Genomic DNA, 18,231 nt, shown 5'->3' on the forward strand with positions numbered 1-18,231 from the left:
ACCATTATTTCCAATAAAAAGGCACTAAAAGGTAAAAACAAAGAGTCGTGAGAAAGACGACAACTTTTATTGATAACGGCAATGCCGAAACAAACACGCCCTTACAATGACATCACTTTCGCCTTGGGCAGAGCGAAAGGATTGTTATTTTGGAAACAAAAAAACATGAGCAACAAGACGCATTACATGGAAGCAAGCATGACTAAGGGAACATCAATGGCCTCCCAATTCCTCACGGTGCCTCCTGGTATAACAAATGTAGGCACGTGATTACTTCCAGCAGCATCTTCAGCAATAGCATTGATAAACCCAGCACTGTAGAAAGTTCCTGTTGAAACACCCGATGTTGGGGAGAATCCAAGGCCTTCTTTGCGCTTGTTTTCCAAAATCTGAATTACTTTGCCCCAGCCAGCAGCTTGCCCTGCTTGAACAGCCTTCTGGGCGTCTTTCAGTGAAGCCATAGCAGTACCAGCCCTCCAGGGTTCTGCACCCTCAACGGTCAAGCCTTGAAACGACGTCCCTTCAGCGGATCCTGCTTCAACACAAGAGAAAGATGATACTTGGCTAACCAGATATGCTTCTTCACCATGTACAGTGACAATCTTACCATTCCTCATAAACTGGAGCTTTTGATGCAAAGTAGAAGTTACTGCTCCAGCGTCGTGAATCCACGGTCTTCCGAGAAGACAACCATGTAAGAAGCATTGATGTCCATGACCTGGAAAGTAATCTGAAATGTCTCAGGACCAATGGTAATTGGCAAGTCTACTTCCCCAAGAACATCCTTGCGAGATCCATCGAAAGCCTTAACCAGATAGCTACTTCCCCTCAAAGAAATTCCATGATGACTCAACTGCCTTAGTGTAGACTCAGGCATTACATTTAAGGATGATCCAGTGTCCACCAACACATTAGATATCATGACAGACTTGCAGTGTACTGAGATATGCAGAGCCAGGTTGTGGTGTTTCCCTGCTTCGGGGAGTTCATCGTCACCAAACCCCAAGTTATTGCTAGTAGTAATGTTACCCACTATTCCATCAAACTGATCCACATAGACTTCATGATCAACATAGGCATGTTCCAGTACTTTCATCAACACTTTCCTGTGGGCTTCTGAGCTCAAGAGGATGGATATCTTTGACGGAGTTTGCAGCAGCTGGTCAACAATCTTATAATCGCTTTTTTTTTATAAGCCTCAGAATTTCGTCCAGATTAGACTCTTCAATGGGCTGGCCCGAGGGGCTGGCATTCTCTTCCTCAAGGTTAGCCATGTTTCTTCTCTTGTACAATCTTGTCTGATAAACTCTATCTGGTTGGTAAACCTCGCGAGCACGAGCCACCTTTCAGACTGCGGCGGAAAAACCAGGAGACAATGAGCACGGGAAGCCATTTGTGACCGATGAATGATGCATATGATGCATGATATGCAAATGCGAAAAAGACTCTTTTTTGTCAGAGGACTTTGTCAAAAGTGGTTATGAACATCATGGAGAAACGCGGTTTTATTTGAAAATCTTGAGCAAAACTAAAAGTTTAGTTCAGATGGTATCACTTAGTGTTCACATCCGTGATGTTCAAAAGATGACTTGTCTAAGTCCTCCGATAAATGCATGGGAAAAAGTTTATGCATGTATGAATGTATGCATGAATGCTAGATTATGTTCAAGTTCGGAGAAAACATGGTGGGTTGAAGTTCAAAGTCGAGGAGTCATGGGTGGACACGGTGTCTGGTGAATCTAGGGCTTTAGGATAATAGTAACCGGGTTCTAAAAAGGTTCCCAAGTTGCAACCTCTCCGACGTATATCACGGTGTCACGAGACAAACACTCGCTCCATGATTATCCGTGGAAGGTCTAACTTGAGTGTAGTATCGCGTGACGACTAAAACTCGAGACAACACTCGGTTTAGCCTCCGCACTACGTCCTAGAAAATGGCCAGGGATGGGTTTGGTTATCTACGGTTCATAGCGTCATAGAACAATTAGAAGTAAAGTGCCTAAACGCGACGACACGCGCCGACAACATCACCACCAAAATGCCTCAGCTATGTGGGATTGATCGCATAATCCAAAACACGAGGCAACCCCCGGAATGAATTGTCGATTATATCCCTCCTAAATCCTAAGTTCACTCAGCCCGGGTGCAGGACTTTTGATATTCTCACCCCACACGTTTGCAAGAAATTAAACATTTATTCACATAGGAAAGCAAGTAAAAGAAACAAGTAAAAAGAGCGCAAGCGTGGAAATAAAGACTAGGCGTAACTCTCGAATCTCCCCAGTGAAGTCGCCAGCTGTTTTATCTTGGTTTTCGGGTGTCAAACATTGATTACGTTTGAACCTTTTTTAACCGGTGATATCTTATTTTTTCTTGGGAAGGGAAAAAGTAAGCAAAACCCTTGAGAATCGAGGTCCGGGAGTTGTTTTCGCTACGGGAAGGTGTTAGGCACCCATAACGACTATAGTATCCTATAGGAACCGTCTTTAATTTCTACGCGCGCGCTTTATTTTTAAATGCTATTTTGAAATGTTATTTACACCTAAAGTTTGCTAAGTGAAGAATTGGAGGGAGAAGAATGTTTTTGGATTTTTATTTTAGTTGAATTGAAGGAATTTTGTTCCTTGCCTACGTACCCGTTTAAGGGATCAAATCCACCGTAGTTCTCTTCCAAAAATGTTTTTTGTTTTTGTTGGTTGATTTTAAGTTTGAAAAATGGGAATTTTGAAGAATAGAAAGAGGCCTCAAGGGCATGAGATTTAGAAAAGGTGAGGTGGAATTAGTTATTTGCAAAATATGGCCCAAGTATGATTAAAGTTCATTAAAATTTGATTAAGAAAATAGAAGGGAAAATTACAATGGGATTTTGATCCCAAGGTTTATTTAAAAAATGATTTGAGTGATGTTGTTTACATTTTTTTTGGAAATTGATTTTCTTCTAAGTATGAAGCCTAAACATCCATCTAAACATACAATCCTAAACATACATCTAAACATGCATATTCTAGCTATATCTAAATGTGAGGTGTGTGTATGTGTCGGTGCTTGTGTCGGTGTACATTATTAGAGTCCATTGTCCTTATTACATCATGCCCTAATTACATTCTACGGTCTTGCAAGAAATTAAAATTGCATAAAGGTAAAGTACAAAGAATCCTAAGTTTTACATTCTAACTTTTGGTGAATCTTAAAGTGCAAGAAATAAGATGGAAGAGGGGATGAAGTATGGAATGCTTATGAATGAGACATGAAACAAAGGGATTAGCAATACAAGATATAGTATGGAAAATAAAGCAAGTAGAAATTCCATAACAAAATGAGCAAAATTTAACCAAAAAGTAACAAAAAACTTTAGCCAAAAAATGGAAAAATGGACTTGAAGAATTACTATAACACCAAGGCAAATTTAAGACTTAAAATTCTCATATCAATGGTAATTTTCACATGGTTCATTTCAGCCACATTATGAGAATTATAAGGTCAAATATGAGCCAAGACCTATAGTGCATTTTCAAATCCACTCCACACATTATTTCTCATGGTAACAATACACATTACTTATGAAACAAGAAAATCACAATTTGCATTTTCAAAACAGCCAAACAAACACAATTTTCAGAAGTAAACACATTACACATTCGCATATTAAGCACTCAACACAATGTGGCAAAATATTAGAATCAAAAGCATACAAAGATTTCACAAAAATTGACAAGAAGTGACACAAAATCACAAGGGAATTCTACATAAACTTTTATCATTTTTGACATGCCAAAATATCATGAGAGACCGATTTCAAGCATCAAAAATAATTGCAAGAGAGTTCACAATTTTTTGGAGGTTTTTTAACAAGATTTTTCAAGAAATAGAAAGGAATTGAATTAATCAAAAGAACAAATTATTTCCCCATTTTTTCGACCAACACTTGACGTATAAATACATCAAGATTCATCAAAAAAATATCAAGAAAATAATTTGCACATTTTAAAGATTTTTTGAAAGTTTTTAAAGAGACAGGGGTGTAAAAAGTATTAGGCAGTGGTATGACTAGCAAGCAGAAAGCACAGCAGCTAATACAAATGGGCCTAAGGGAATGAGGAACTGGGTCGGTTAGACCCATGGATTTATGGGTCAAGAATGGATCAAAGTATAAAAATGCTATTAATGGTAAAACACATTGATGTTGTTCCCTTTTCTAAAAAACGTGAAAAGCTATTCTCTCTCTGCAATTACCGATCTGGAACAAGAAAAATGGAAGATGAAGCTTCATCTTCTTCAATACTCCGGCGCGGTGGCTGGCCACCTTAGAGTGGCGGCGCCGCCGCCGGAAAAGCTTAAACCACCTCCCTTTCTTAAATTTTTTGCAGTTTTCAAAACAACTCTCCTTCCTTTATTCAAATCCGGACTTAAAATTTCCAAAACAGTTCACAAACGATCCAGATCTACAATCAAACATAGCAAGAAACGAACATACGAGAGAGAGTTTTTTACCTCGTCTTGGACCAATTCGAATCTGACGAAGCTTGCAGTGGTGAGCCTGTTCCCGTTTCCGTTCCTATCTTCTTCGTTCTGGATCCGGTTGCGTTTTGTTCGACCTTGCCTTGCATTTACAGTGAGTTACGAATCCGTTTGAACACGATGGTGATGTGGTTCAATTCACAAACTTGCTATGGAAAGGCTTGAATGAACATTGATCCGAAATGGACTTTGAAACGGTTTGGAAGCAGATTATGTGAGCTTTGCGTTTGATTCCGTTCTTGAGGATTGTGTGAATTGGTGAAAACAAAATTCTGGAATTGGTGATCTTTTTTGTGAATTGATGAAGGTCGATGAGGGTGATGGTGGTTGTGGGTGGTTATGGAGGTTTATGGTGGTTAGTTGTGGTGGTTGTTAGAGAGAGAAGGTTGTTAGGGTGGTGGAGGAGTTAGTTAGAGGTTGTTGAGTGGTGGAGGAGTTAGTTAGAGGTGGTTGAAATGGTGGAGGAAAAAAGTTGTTACGGTTGGGGAAGGAAAGAGAGAAAGAGGGAAATTTTTTTGGTTATTTTTGTGTATTTTTGTGAAAAATGTGACAATGATTGAATGTGTGGACCTTGACTTGACTTTGACCCATTTATAGATGATGTGGTAAGCCTTGGACCAATGAGACAATGCCATGTGTACTTGGACTTGTAACAAACTCTTATGGACCAATAGCATTTGGACACATGGCACTTGGACTCTAACAAACTTAAAAAGGGATTAAAATGTAAATAACAAAAGTACAAGGACCGAAATGAAAATTAAAACTAAAATTGAATTGAAAAAGTAAATTGAAAATTAACGTAAAGCGAGACGATTAAAAACAACAAAGCAGATTAAAATGAAACAGAAATATTATGTGAAATGACCAAAATGCCCCTAGGGGCTTAAAACGACTAAAATGACTCAGATGAAATTTTAAAATGGATTTTTAACAGGAAATTAAAGCAAGAACTTATACAAGACTCAGAGACAATTTTTAGAATTTAAACAGGGCTTTAACACATGAAAAGACCAAAATGCCCCTAGGGGCAAAACTGACTCAAAATGACTTCAAATGCAAATTTTGAACTGGATTTTGACATAGAATGAAACAGAGACTTATTCAAACTAATTGAAAGGACTCAAACAAAATTTTAAAAGACTGGAAGAAATTTTGACATAGGAAATGACTAAAATACCCTTACATGTGAATTTTACAAATAACATTGAAATAAGATGCAGAGAAAGATGTAATTGATCAGAGACAGTTCACATGACTTGTAATAAAAGAAAAGAAGAATTGAACAAGTATTTTTAGGTCCAAAATTAGGGTATAACAGCTGCCCCTATTTTTAAGTCTTAAAGGCTAGGTACGGGGACGAGGAGGGCCGGTTGAAGGAAGGGGGAGTGATAGCTCTCTGTGGTGGCGGATGATGCATGGTATCCATAGTGGTTTCAGGATGGGGGGGGATTTGGTTTGAGGATAATGTCTGTAGGGTGGTTGGTGGAGGAAGTAGTACCTATTTTTGGACGGACAACTAGGTGGGCGGAGTTCCCTTACGAGTTAGATTCCCTCATCTTTTTTCTTTGGCTGAAAATAGGTGGGTGATGGGCGAGGAAATGGCGAGGAGAGGGTGGGAAGATGAGCGTGGTGCGTGGGAGGAGGAGGAGAGTGTTACAGAGTGTTATGTTTTCATGCATGATTTTGTTTTGCATGATCTTATACTTGACATGTGGAGATGACTTTTTGATCCTATTAATTTTTAATCTGTTAAGGGAAATTACCATTTTTTCACGACGGTAGATGCACCTCCTGAAAGGGGGCTGTTTTATGATGTGTGGAATAAGCAAGCCCTCTTAAAGGTATCATTGTTCTCTTGGAGACTTCTTCGTAATCAGCTTTCAACCAAAAACAACCTTGTGCGGCGACGAGTCCTTCACATTGACAATAATGCGTGTGTGGGAGAGTGCGACTCATTGGAGACCGCAAACCACCTTCTTTTTAGCTGCGACACCTTGGTAGCGTGTGGTTCTTGGTCTTGCAATGGCTTGGTTTCTCCTTCGTCGTTCCCTTTGGGAGTTGTGATCATTTTCTTCAGTTTAGCAACCTGGAGGGGTTACCGCGTTCTTTACACTCGTTCCTTCGGATAATCTGGCTAGCTTGTGTCTGGGTTATTTGAAAGGAAAGGAACAACTGAGTATTTCATCAGAATGCTTCAGATTCACACATAATAGCAGACAAAGTCAAATTGCTATCTTTCCAGTGGTTAAAGGCTAATATGCTCACTTTTGCTTTCAGTTGGTGGTTTCACCCTTTGTCTTGTATGGGTGTTATGATGCAATCTTGTTATTTCGTTTTTATATTGTGGTGTTCGCTGTTGAGGCACCAGTGACTTGACATTTATTTTATTTTGGGTGATTTTCTTTTGCACGCCTTGTGCGAGATGAATCATTTGTGGTAATCTATATATTCCATTTTTGCTTGTTCAAAAAAAATAAATAAATAAAGAAATTTACTTTTAAAGTGAATAATTAAGGTGTCTGGTGTTCGGCTCCTGCATATTTTATGTGTTACTCCCTCCGTTCTTTTTTAATTTTTTTTAGGGGGAATTTTTTGTTCTTATTTAACTGTCTATTTGGTATTTTATGGATACGATTTGTCAATTATACCCTTTGTCCATTACTCTTATCATTTTCAATAAAATTAATTAATGCTATCTATTTGGAAAATTAAAGTTTTTTTTTTACCCAAAGTTTGTTTCTTGTTATTTTCAAATTTAAACAAAATTTTGTTACAAACAATGATTTCAAGAAGAGTTAAAATTCTATGAATAAGATGAGTAACAATTGTTAAAAATTTCAAGTGCAAAGTAAAAGAACATATTTGTGAGAAGAAAAATAAAAGAGTCCATGAAGTTCAAAAGGAATCTATCATTGTTTGAAGCCACAGTTGAAGCCTTGACTTTGATTAATGAGGTTGGAAGAACGTTATTTTTTTCTTAACTTTTGATTATTGTGAAGTTGAAATAATATTTATATTGATTTAAAATAGTTAAAAAGATGTGCACAATATTTCGAAAATTGACAATTGTTTGTTATGAAAGGGAGAGTGCACAAAAAAATAGGAATTTGTTGGAGAAAAAGACAATAACTGACGATTGTTTGTTACGGAGAAAAATAACATTAAATTTATTGAAAAGATAAAGTGTGTGCGTGCAAAAAAAAAAATAGAAATTGATTGGTGGATTAAAATGAGGATATAATAGGAAGGAAATGTTTAAAAATACATATTGTTAATTTGATGTTAATTTTTTAAAAAGACGAGATTTATCAACACCCGCTCTCTCTTCCCCTTCTCTCTCTTGGAGCCGTCGCCAAAACCCTAGTTTCTTCACCTTCATCCAAGAAAGAGGGGTGATTTAGGGTCAATTTTTGACCCAAAATCACCCCTCTAACTCATTTTTTTATTCCTCTTTTATTGAAATAAGTGATTTTCACATCTATTTCGTTTTTTCTTTCGTGATTTGGTCGCCTTTGTGCGACGTTGTTTTGTTCGTCGTCTTTGTGCGACGTTGTTTGTCTTTTTTGTTTCGTTCAGGTATTTGTTCGGTTTAGATTGTCAGATCAGCTTCGATCCAGTGCAGATCAAATCAATGACTTTGGAGTCATCAATGTTGCAGATCCGGAGACATGAGTATTCCGGTGATTTAAATATAGTCATAAGTGTAGGCTTTAGTACTTTGCCGTTTTATGCTATTAACATGGATGCGGTGAATTTGTTCACATATTCATCCTTTTTGTTTATGGCGAATTTTCATTGTATCGATGTACTTTATCAATTTGAATGAATGAATATCATTTATTTTTGTAAATTTTTTTATTTTTAAAAAAGTCATTTAAAAAGGGGAGTAGTATCCTTTATCAACTAAGCTAGACATGTTGGGCAAAAGTTATTATGCATAAGGATTTCCTTATGCATGGTGCATAAGCAAATCAGAAACATTAGATCAAGGACAGGTGTTATAATCTGGTGCTTCAGCTCAAACATATCACAACCGTCTGATATTGCACACGTGTTCTAATCTTGAGCTTCAGATGCTACAGTGTTTCGTCCCTAACAAATCGCTTTTCTCAACGTTTCCGTCGCCGGCGCCGTTTCACGATCACGATTCTCACCATTTCTTGCCGTTCCGACGTGATTCTCAGCCTCGCTCGCTTCTCCGACGTTATTTTCACCCTTCTCTCCGACGTGATTCACCCTTGATTCGTGCGATTCAGAAATTCATCTTGATTCATCTTGATTCGTGCGATTCAGAAATTCATCGCCGGCACCTCGATTCTCACCGTTTCTCGCTGCTGCAACTTGATTCTCATCCTTTCTTCGCTTCTCCAACGTGATTCACTCCGACGTATTTCTCCGACGAGTTATTCATTTATATGATTCAGTCTGTTAATTCGATGCAATCTGTGATATTTTTGCTAAATGCTACAAAACTGATGGTTGAATCATTGACAATCATTGTTGATTATATAAAATTACTGTTGAATCATTGAATTGAAAACTGATGCTTTAAAATTGAAGTTAAGGATCATTGAATTGAAAACTGATGCTATAAAACTGATGCTATAAAACTGAAGTAAACTGAATCATTGCAAAATTATTGTTGTAGTAAGAATTTTACTTGATTGAATCATTGCAATGATTGAATCATTGCAATATGTGATATTTTAGTTCAGTTGATTACATCAGTTGATTACATCAGTTAATTTGATTCAATCTGTGATGTTTTTAACTCAATGTGAATATTCAACTGTGATTTTTTAACTCAATGCTATAAAACTGATGATTGAATCATTTAAAATAACTGTTGGAGTATGAGTGTTAGGGATAATTTGATAGCAATTTAGCTTATTACTCACCAAAACCATTTCCACAGGCCAATGGTTTTGGAGTACAACTCACCAAAACCATATCCACAGGTCAATGGTTTTAGCATAGTTTTTCAGTAGTTTCAATTTATCATATCTAATGTTTTTTTTGTTCTTAATAGTGTTTGTTGCTGTTTTCAATGGATTTGATATCAACTTCATCTGAGAGTGGACAATTGACGGTTGAAAATTCAGTTATTGATGCGGATAGTTCTCAATGTTACTCCTTTAGTGATAAAGAATCATGGAAGTCTTTGGTCTTTAAATCTATAAAAGAGATTGAAGATTTTTATTTTAATTATGCATATAACACTGGATTCTCTGTTAGGAGTATGTTGAAGTCCAAGAACAATTCACAAAATAAGAAATCGGATAAGGTACATTATGTGCGTTATGCTTGTAACAAAGAAGGTTTCAAGAAGGGAAGTCTGCTTAATCCTAAAAACAGGCCAACATGTGACAGTCCAGTTCTTGTTGAGTATGAGAAAGCTAAAGAAAAACCAGAGGAAAGGGTTGGTTGTAAAGCTGGAATATATTTGAAGTTGGATGAAGCGTTGAATGTCTATAAGATATATAAGTGGGAAGTTGATCACTGTCATCCATTACATAAACCAGAGCATTTGCGCTACTTGAGATCATTTCGAGAAGTAAATGAAGTTCAAGGACAACTTGCTTTAATAAATTCTAAAGCTGGAATGTCGATGAGAACATCTTATGAAGTGATGGGTCGAGGAGTTGGAGGCACGGAGAATCTTCCTTTTCGATTTTCGGACTTAAAGAACTATCTAATGACAACTCGTCAAAAGGAGATGGTGGCTGGTGAAGCAACTGTTATTCAAGAATTCTTTAGAAATGAAGCTCTCTCGAAACCAGGTTTTTACTATGATATCCAAGTTGATGCTGCAGAAGACATAGCTAGTATTTTTTGGGCAGATGGAATTATGCAACAAGATTATGCTCTATTTGGTGATGTTGTCAGTTTTGATACAACTTACCGAACAAACAATAAATATCGGCCATTAGGTTAGTATTTTGTACTTCTCACAGTTTTTAATTCTTATATTCTTGAAATTTGAATGAATGTTCTGGTTTAGAATTGAAGGTTCTGGTATATGTGTGTTAATTTGGTTCTTGTGTGTGTTTAGAATTGAATGTTTATATTGATTGAAGGTTTAGAATTTAATGTTCTGGTTTATGGGTGATCCTATCTTGCCTTAGAATTTGTGCTCTGTACAGCCATGGAAAGATCATATGTGTTTTTTTATCGATGATAAATAAATAGCTCTTTCTGTGTTTGCGAGTTTAGACATCTCGCTTGAGAAGTTGTGCCATGTCCAGCTATGCAAAGATCATAGGTGTTTTTTGACAGTTGTTAAATGAATAGCTTTTTCTATTTACACAGCACAATGGTTTTATATTTTTTAAATATGTTGTAGTTTGTTCTGATTTGGTTCATTTACATTTCAGCTGCCTTTCTTGGTTTTGACAATCATCGTAAGAGTGTGTTATTTGGTGCTGCGCTACTGTATGATGAGACATCAGCTACTTTTGATTGGTTGTTTACAACTTTTTTGAAGTGTATGTCCAATAAAAAACCTCAAACCATATACACAGACCAGGATGGTGCGTTGTTGAAGTTAATTCCGAATGTTTTTCAAGGTGTTTTTCATGGTCTTTGCTCATGGCACATGGGAGAGAATGCAAAGAAAAATCTCGGCTCTCGTGCAAACAGTGCATTTTTCGATGAGTTAACTAATTTGGTTTCAAATGTCGAAGATGAATCAGATTTCGACTACAATTGGGATCAGATGATGAAAAACTGTTTTAATGGAAGGCCTACTTCGGACTTTAAGTGGCTTGTTCAAACTCATTCAAATCGTATGCATTGGTCTTCAGTTTGGGTGTGGTCACATTTTACAGCTGGTTTGAAAACGACTCAGTTAAGTGAGTCTTTCAATGCTTTTCTTCGTGGATTTTTGCAGCCAGACCATTCACTTGTTCGATTCTTTAGTCATTTCAACATTATGGTTCAGAGAATGAGGGATAATCATGCTGATTTGGACTTCAAGGCTGCAAACACTAGAACAAAAAATAATTATCCCAACAGTCAGCTTATGCGGTCCGTAGTAAACAAGTATACACCATCTTTCTTTTCATTTATTCACAGTCAGTATGACCTTTCCTTCAAATACTATTATGAGGAGGACACAACAAAAGGGTCTGAATTGAACAAGTTCTTCAAAGTTTTCACAATTGAGAAGGTTGATTATAATTACGACGATGTTGATAATGATAATGAGAGGGTTTCGAATGTTGATGTTTTGGATGCAGAACTTGAAGAAAACCTTTCCCCAAGGTTTGAAGATCATAATCGACTTGATGAAAGGCTTGTCACAGTCGACATTAGGAGCAAAAGTTTTACTTGTTCATGTCGTATGTTTGAGAACCGGGGTTTCTTATGTCGACATGTTTTCAAGATTTTGGAGGTCTTAGGTGGTCATGTGCAATATCATTTTTTGAAGACTATACCTGCACAATATGTTTTAAAGCGGTGGACTAGAGATGTGCGTCCGTCTGTCGATAAGCTGAAATCTACCATGAATGTTGGCACTAAAGACACCACTCAAGCACAACGATATCAACAAATTTGTGCTGTTACAGTTCAGCTTTCTACACGTGTTTGCGCAGATGCGGAGGCATCTAAAATATTTCTCAACGGTGTTCTTGAGGCAGGGAAAAAGGCAGAGGAGTTTCTTATTTCTAAAGGTATTCATACAGATCGATCATCCGTTACGCCTTCTAAGTCTTCAAAAGCAGTTGCTGTCTGTGAACCATCTGTTGGGACTGCACCAAAGTTCAAAGAAAGACCAAATCCAATTAGGTCAAAGAAGCGACTTAAAAGTGATTATGAAAAAGCTAGAGCAAGACAGAAATTCCTTATAGCTCGGAAGAAGCAAAAGAAAGATGATGAGGCTTTAACAATTTAAGCGGGCACTGATTGTTTTTTATGTTAGTTAGGAAAGATGATGAGGCTTTAACTAAAAAAGCGGTCACTTATGTTATATGTGATAAGTTTGTACTAGATTTTATATCAAATTCTTGATTGTTATGTATTGGTTTGAATATTATCTTCTGGAAACTATACATTTTCACATTTGTTGGTTTTTACGTATTTATTATTATATTTTGGTACAAAACCATTAGACTGTTAATTTGGTTTCATATAGTACACTATCAAAACGATTAAACCATAATTATGGTTTAGTTAAGATTTTCAATTCTGAGTTAAGTGGATTAATTACTGAGTTTTGCAATTTGCTTCAATCTATTCAAGTGATAAAATTAATAGTAAATGATGTCAATTCTGATGTAATGCGTGGTGACAATATTACTATGTTTTCGAAATTGAAACCACTCATTCCTTGAATTCATTCATGATGTGGCATGTTAAGAGCAAAGAGGAAACAGATGATATAAATTAAAGTCATAATAAAACAAGGCATTTTTAAACAATGTAGGCATTATTGGAAAAACATACTAATATTATAGTTCCAAACATTACAAACCATACTAACATTATAAATCCAAACATAACAAAATTAAAAATACTTATACAGAAATATTATGAAAACATAAATATGATTACTAATAAATACTAAGATTACTTTTTTCTTCATCCATAGAACGCCCTGATTTTTGTCCAGCAATCCAACACTTTCTCTCTCCATACCACAAGTTGATTGTACTTCTGCTCCCATTGCTCAACCGCATTCTGCAACGTTGTGCGTAATTCAGTTCAGCCATAATCCTCCCCGCCAGCTGCGAGTGATGAACCCTTGATGCCTCAAATTCTGTCCCGATCAATTTCCCTTTTTCTTTTTCTTCTGCAAGTGCCTTCTCCAATACTTCGATTCGAGTATCAGAGGCATGCTTTTGCAATGATAGTTCTGTCATTGCTTTTTCAGCAGCGACAAAATCATCATTGAGCACCTTCCATTGTCTTTTGAACACAGCAAGTTCCTGTCTTGCGATGTTTGCATTTAGGGTATCAGTTTCAATGATTGGTAAACCTGCAGCAAACATGTTTTGCAACTGAAAACATGAACAGACTAATCGTGAATGAACAGGATTGAGGAGCTCTCTTAGTGGACGGATTTGTCTTAAAAGTTGGGATAATTGGTTTCTAATATTGGCATCGGAATAGATTACTTCAAATGTGTTGTTTACGATGATTTCTCTTATCTGATTTGCAAGATCTGTTGCCCTTGCGATGTCTCCGTTTACAGCAACTGGAAACGAATTTGCAATAGTGACGTCTGACATTTTTTGTTTTGGAAATATAAGTGACACAAGACCTTATTCTGAAAATTTGTATGGGAAGCTGATAAAAAATGATTGACAATTATGGTACTAATTCTGAAACATTCTCTAAAGCAACCTCATTATATATAGTAATATCTTAATCCTTATGTTTCAACTTCCCATCCTAAGCAGTTTAATAACCATACTAGGCAGTTTCATTTAGTTTCAACTTCCCTACAAAACCATAGTTAACTCCTTTTTTTAAATTAATTGCATTTTTCAACTATCCATGACTCTGACTCTTCCATTCTAACCGTTATGATACCTTTTTCCCGTATTTATCTTGGTGGGGTCGTGGAAATTTATGTGTCTCTAATATTTTGTTACAAAACCATTAGGCAGTTATATTGGTTTCACATAGAACACTTTCAAAACCATTAAACCGTATTAATGGTTTCAGTAAAGGTCATTATTTAAAATTGTTTCTCAATAATAATTTTCATTATTCTTTTATTTTATAAACCATTAAACCACAATTTTACTTAGACAAATGCAGAAATTTGTTTTACAACGGAAGAAACAAAAGAGAGATGATGAAGCTTAATAAATAAAAAAGTGGTTACTGATTGATTAATTCGTATTAAGTAATTGTTTTCTATGTTATAAGTTTGCACTATAACACTAAAAATAATTAAACCAAACTTATTGTTCAGTAATAATTCCATCATTTAAAACCAGTTGACAATGATTTTGGTTTCACAATTAAAGCTATCAAAACCATTAAAACAGACATATGGTTTCAGTAATAGTCTCATCATTTAAAACTCCATAAACTTGACAGAAATATATAAATTCATCAACATCTGTGTACAAACTCCTTAAAAATCATTAAAACTCCAAAAAAAAACATTAAAACTAATTCATTATTTAATCGGAGATGCTAGCTTTTCAAGCACTTCTTTGTAGTTTGAAGTTGCTGCCTTCTCCACATGTTGTCTTTTGCTATTGCTTGAGTCAGTTAATATTGTTGAACAGATTTCAATTCTCATATCCATAATTCTTGCAACCTTTCCATTCTCCCCACGCTTTTTCAGTTTGGTCCAACCTTTGAAAGATTCCATTTGTGGATTGCCATCCTCCCATTCAGCAAGAAACTTCATGCAAAACACTCCACAACTGTCTTTATCAGTTTGAATAGGCACCTTTGGTGTTTCCCATGTAAATTTGCTAAACTGGAAAGGCATTGTGATGTTGCTTTTCTTATACAATTCTTTCACGAATGCTTCCACCTCCTTCAGCCATACATCAAACATTCGTTTGTACACAGTTGGGTCTCCATTCTTCATGTGCAGTGGATCTCCTGCCAAGCTGTTCAGGAATTGTAACTTTTGGCTCTTGAGATTCACTACGAAGGATACATAATGACTACCCGGATTTCCAATTATTGCTGGTGTCATTATCTATTTCATCAGTAAAAAAACAATCAACATCATATAATTCAAACAATTAATGTGTAGAAATCTTTCAAAAATAAAATGAACGTAGTCTCACATATTCTAGACATGAAGGGTCAATAGCTTTCCAATCCATGTATTTGAACTTTTTCAGCTTTTGGATGAATCGTTCAAATGCAACCTTTTCTGTTATATTCAGGGCATCAGGTCTTTCCAAGTCAACCTGTTTATATAAAATGAGTCAAAATCAATTTCAAAAAGAACTAAACATTATGTATTTAAAATTTTAACATTCATGAAATGTAATGCATACATAATTCATGAATGGTGTGACCAGTCTTGTCATTTTGTCAGCTGGTTGTTGATTCCATTTCAAGCAATTGACCCATTCATTTATAACGAAGCATGACACCTATTCATCTTTTTTAAGTGTGCACAAATCTCTTCTTTGTAGAGCGTAAGCATGAGCGTTGTTTTCCGAGCAGTACAAAAACTCCTCCCTACATTATTATAAAGCATTTAGCGTTTGTACTAATACGATATTATATGATATTAGAAACTCTAGTATAGCCAAATAAACATTAACAGTTTGACTCATCATCATCATTATCACCTAGATGATCAAATAAAACCATTAAATACAGCCAATGGTTTTGGAGGACAACTAACCAAAACCATTTACACAGCACAATGGTTTTAGCATAGTTTTCAGAGTTTACCAACGTGCTAACAAAGTACTAATTCATATAATATGCCAATAAATATTTAAAATGGGTTTCCTTACTCATTAAGTGAATTGCTCCATGCAAATGTTGATATGTCCTTTTGCATCTTATTGCATTTTGACTCGTAGACAGCTTCATCATAAGGGCTTTCAAGGTATTTCGATTTCTTTACAGCTCTTCTTTTACGCTCAGGGGCTTTTCCAGATATGTCATGCTTGGTCTTTCTTTTCCTTGCCTTCACACTTTTGTCATTGTCCAAGTCAATTACCTCATCTGCTAACATTGACCTTAACGGAGTTGCCCTGTCAAATAAATTATGTAATTGTTAGTTTGCAGAATTTATATTTTGCAGAATTTAATGAAGCAATGTCACATTGGTTGATACTTACTTTACAATAATGTCATTACCAAATTCCAAATGCTTATCCTCCTCCGCATTCTCCTGCTTCGTGTCCTTCTCCGGGTTATCCTCCTCCATCACCCTTTCTTGATTCACATTGCTTGCTTCAGATTTTGTCTTAACTGATGTGTTTTTCTCCAGGTTCTCCTGCTCCGTGTTCTTCTCTTGGTTTTCCTCCTCCATCACCCTTTCTTGATTCACATTGCTTTCTTCAGATGTTGTCTCAGATTTTGTCTTAACTGATTTACTATTGACAAACACATCATATATAGAAAAGCATTAGTTAGTTCATATAGTTGTACATATCACAAATTAAAAACCATTGAAACACATCAGTTATATTCATTTCTTACCCTGCATTCGAAGCTTCCCCCCCATCAAAAAACTCTGGAAACCTCAAGATTGTTTCCTGTGTAACGGAAATATTGCATGCTTTCCTCACTGAATCATCAAGGATTTTGGCATCAATCTCATTCTCTCCATCATCATCATCAATCTCATCTGATACATCTTTGTCATGATTTTCTTCACTGAATTATACATTTTCTTATATGTGTCAATCTTATGCAGATATCAAACATTAAATCATGTTAAGACTTAAAATTAGATTCAGTACCTTTTTTCCCTTCCAGTGCTTCCATCCCCTCTATTTTCTTCACTATCAGGTGCTTCCATACTTTTTTCATGACTTGAACTGTTATTCTCGTCGTGTTCAGGTTGAACTTCAATTGGACTGTCGTTGGTTGTATCTTTTGGAACATCATCATTTTCCCCAGAAGTTTCAACATTTCCCTCAGCTATTCTTCTTTCCAAGGTTTCAGCAGTTGTAGTGTAGATTTGTATGCAAGACCTACAATGATTAAGATGCATCTGTGCCTGCAAAATTTTTATGTATATGTACTATTAGTATTTTGAAAAACATATGTCTGTTTCAATGGTTCTGATTAGCTTTAATTGTGAAACCATTTTTATGTATATCTCACCTTAGAGAGTGGGCAAGTATCTGCATCAAAACACAATACAAGGGGACCTTCAATTGTGTTGTGCAGTCTGGTTACGCCAACTGTCAGTCCATGCTCGAGTCCCATAATGTCATAGACATTCTGAAGTTCTTGGTTTGCCGCCGTGACATCCCAATCACGAAGTGATGGCCGCTTGTATTGTCCTGTCAGAAAAGGACTTCTCTTCCCCATTTTGTCCATGTAATTAATCTGCACAATAAAAACATGCACATACATAATTTAAAAATCTAACACTTATTTGTTTAAAAAATACAAATATACAGAATATATAACATGATCACCATTAGGAAGTGGAAGTCCGCTAATGGATTTGCAACTTCCGGATTTTGCAGGCCTTCTTTCATATATCCAAGAACATGGGAACACCAGTTATAAGATGATACCCCAGCTGGATCTTCAAATATGTGTGCATATTGGAGAGATACAAAGCTACTATTAGTGGGGCACAAAATATTGTGAATGATATAACAGATTGCACCTTTCACCCACGCATTTGGTTTCTCAAGTGTCTTCAGTATTCTCTCCAATTCTGTCACCCTCACAGAAGCCGAATAAGTTCCAGTCAGACCTAATTCTTTCCTTAATTTCTTTATTGCTTCCTCAGAACAGAGATCCACGTTAATCTTCTTCCCTGCCACTGGAAGCTCATACACCCTATGTACATCTCCCTCTTTCAATGGAAGTACCTCATTCTTGCTTAATACAATCCACATGTTATCTTTGTCAAAGTTTTTAACAACCCAATCCACAAAGAAAGTGTGGATTCTTTTCCAGTTGCAGATATGCAACATTCCACCAAAGCCAGAATTATTCAAAACCTCAATGATCTCTGTTTTGTTTCTCTTTCGATATATTGAATTCATAATTTCATATACCTTAGGTATCACTACAAGAAATCAA

At 36.1% G+C, this 18,231-nt stretch overlaps 2 protein-coding genes and 1 pseudogene across 3 annotated transcripts; 1 reads left to right on the forward strand and 2 right to left on the reverse strand.

Annotated features, from left to right (window-relative positions):
- Positions 1–9,503: 9,503 nt before the first annotated feature.
- On the forward strand, positions 9,504–12,596 carry LOC146907480 (protein FAR1-RELATED SEQUENCE 5-like). The gene is made up of 2 exons (XM_085727927.1): positions 9,504–10,451; positions 10,896–12,596. Exons 1-2 carry the CDS (start codon positions 9,569–9,571, stop codon positions 12,413–12,415), a joined length of 2,403 nt encoding a protein of 800 aa, XP_085584053.1. The 5' UTR covers positions 9,504–9,568; the 3' UTR covers positions 12,416–12,596.
- A 1,931-nt stretch (positions 12,597–14,527) lies between these two features.
- Positions 14,528–15,461, reverse strand: LOC146907481 (uncharacterized). The gene is made up of 2 exons (XM_085724311.1): positions 15,282–15,461; positions 14,528–15,190 (listed from the first exon to the last, which is right to left on the reverse strand). The coding sequence occupies exons 1-2, from the start codon at positions 15,318–15,320 to the stop codon at positions 14,654–14,656; spliced, it is 576 nt and encodes a 191-aa protein (XP_085580437.1). The 5' UTR covers positions 15,321–15,461; the 3' UTR covers positions 14,528–14,653.
- Positions 15,462–15,470: 9 nt separating this feature from the next.
- LOC146907482 (uncharacterized) lies at positions 15,471–18,044 on the reverse strand (annotated as a pseudogene). The gene is made up of 7 exons (XR_015020183.1): positions 17,613–18,044; positions 17,293–17,520; positions 16,926–17,185; positions 16,663–16,839; positions 16,299–16,556; positions 15,969–16,211; positions 15,471–15,684 (listed from the first exon to the last, which is right to left on the reverse strand). The product of XR_015020183.1 is annotated as an uncharacterized LOC146907482 (transcript).
- Between the last annotated feature and the right edge of the window lie 187 nt (positions 18,045–18,231).

Source organism: Medicago sativa, chromosome 7 (genome assembly GCF_051527215.1).
Source record: "Medicago sativa cultivar Bolivia chromosome 7, Bolivia_mono, whole genome shotgun sequence".
NCBI lineage: Eukaryota > Viridiplantae > Streptophyta > Magnoliopsida > Fabales > Fabaceae > Medicago > Medicago sativa.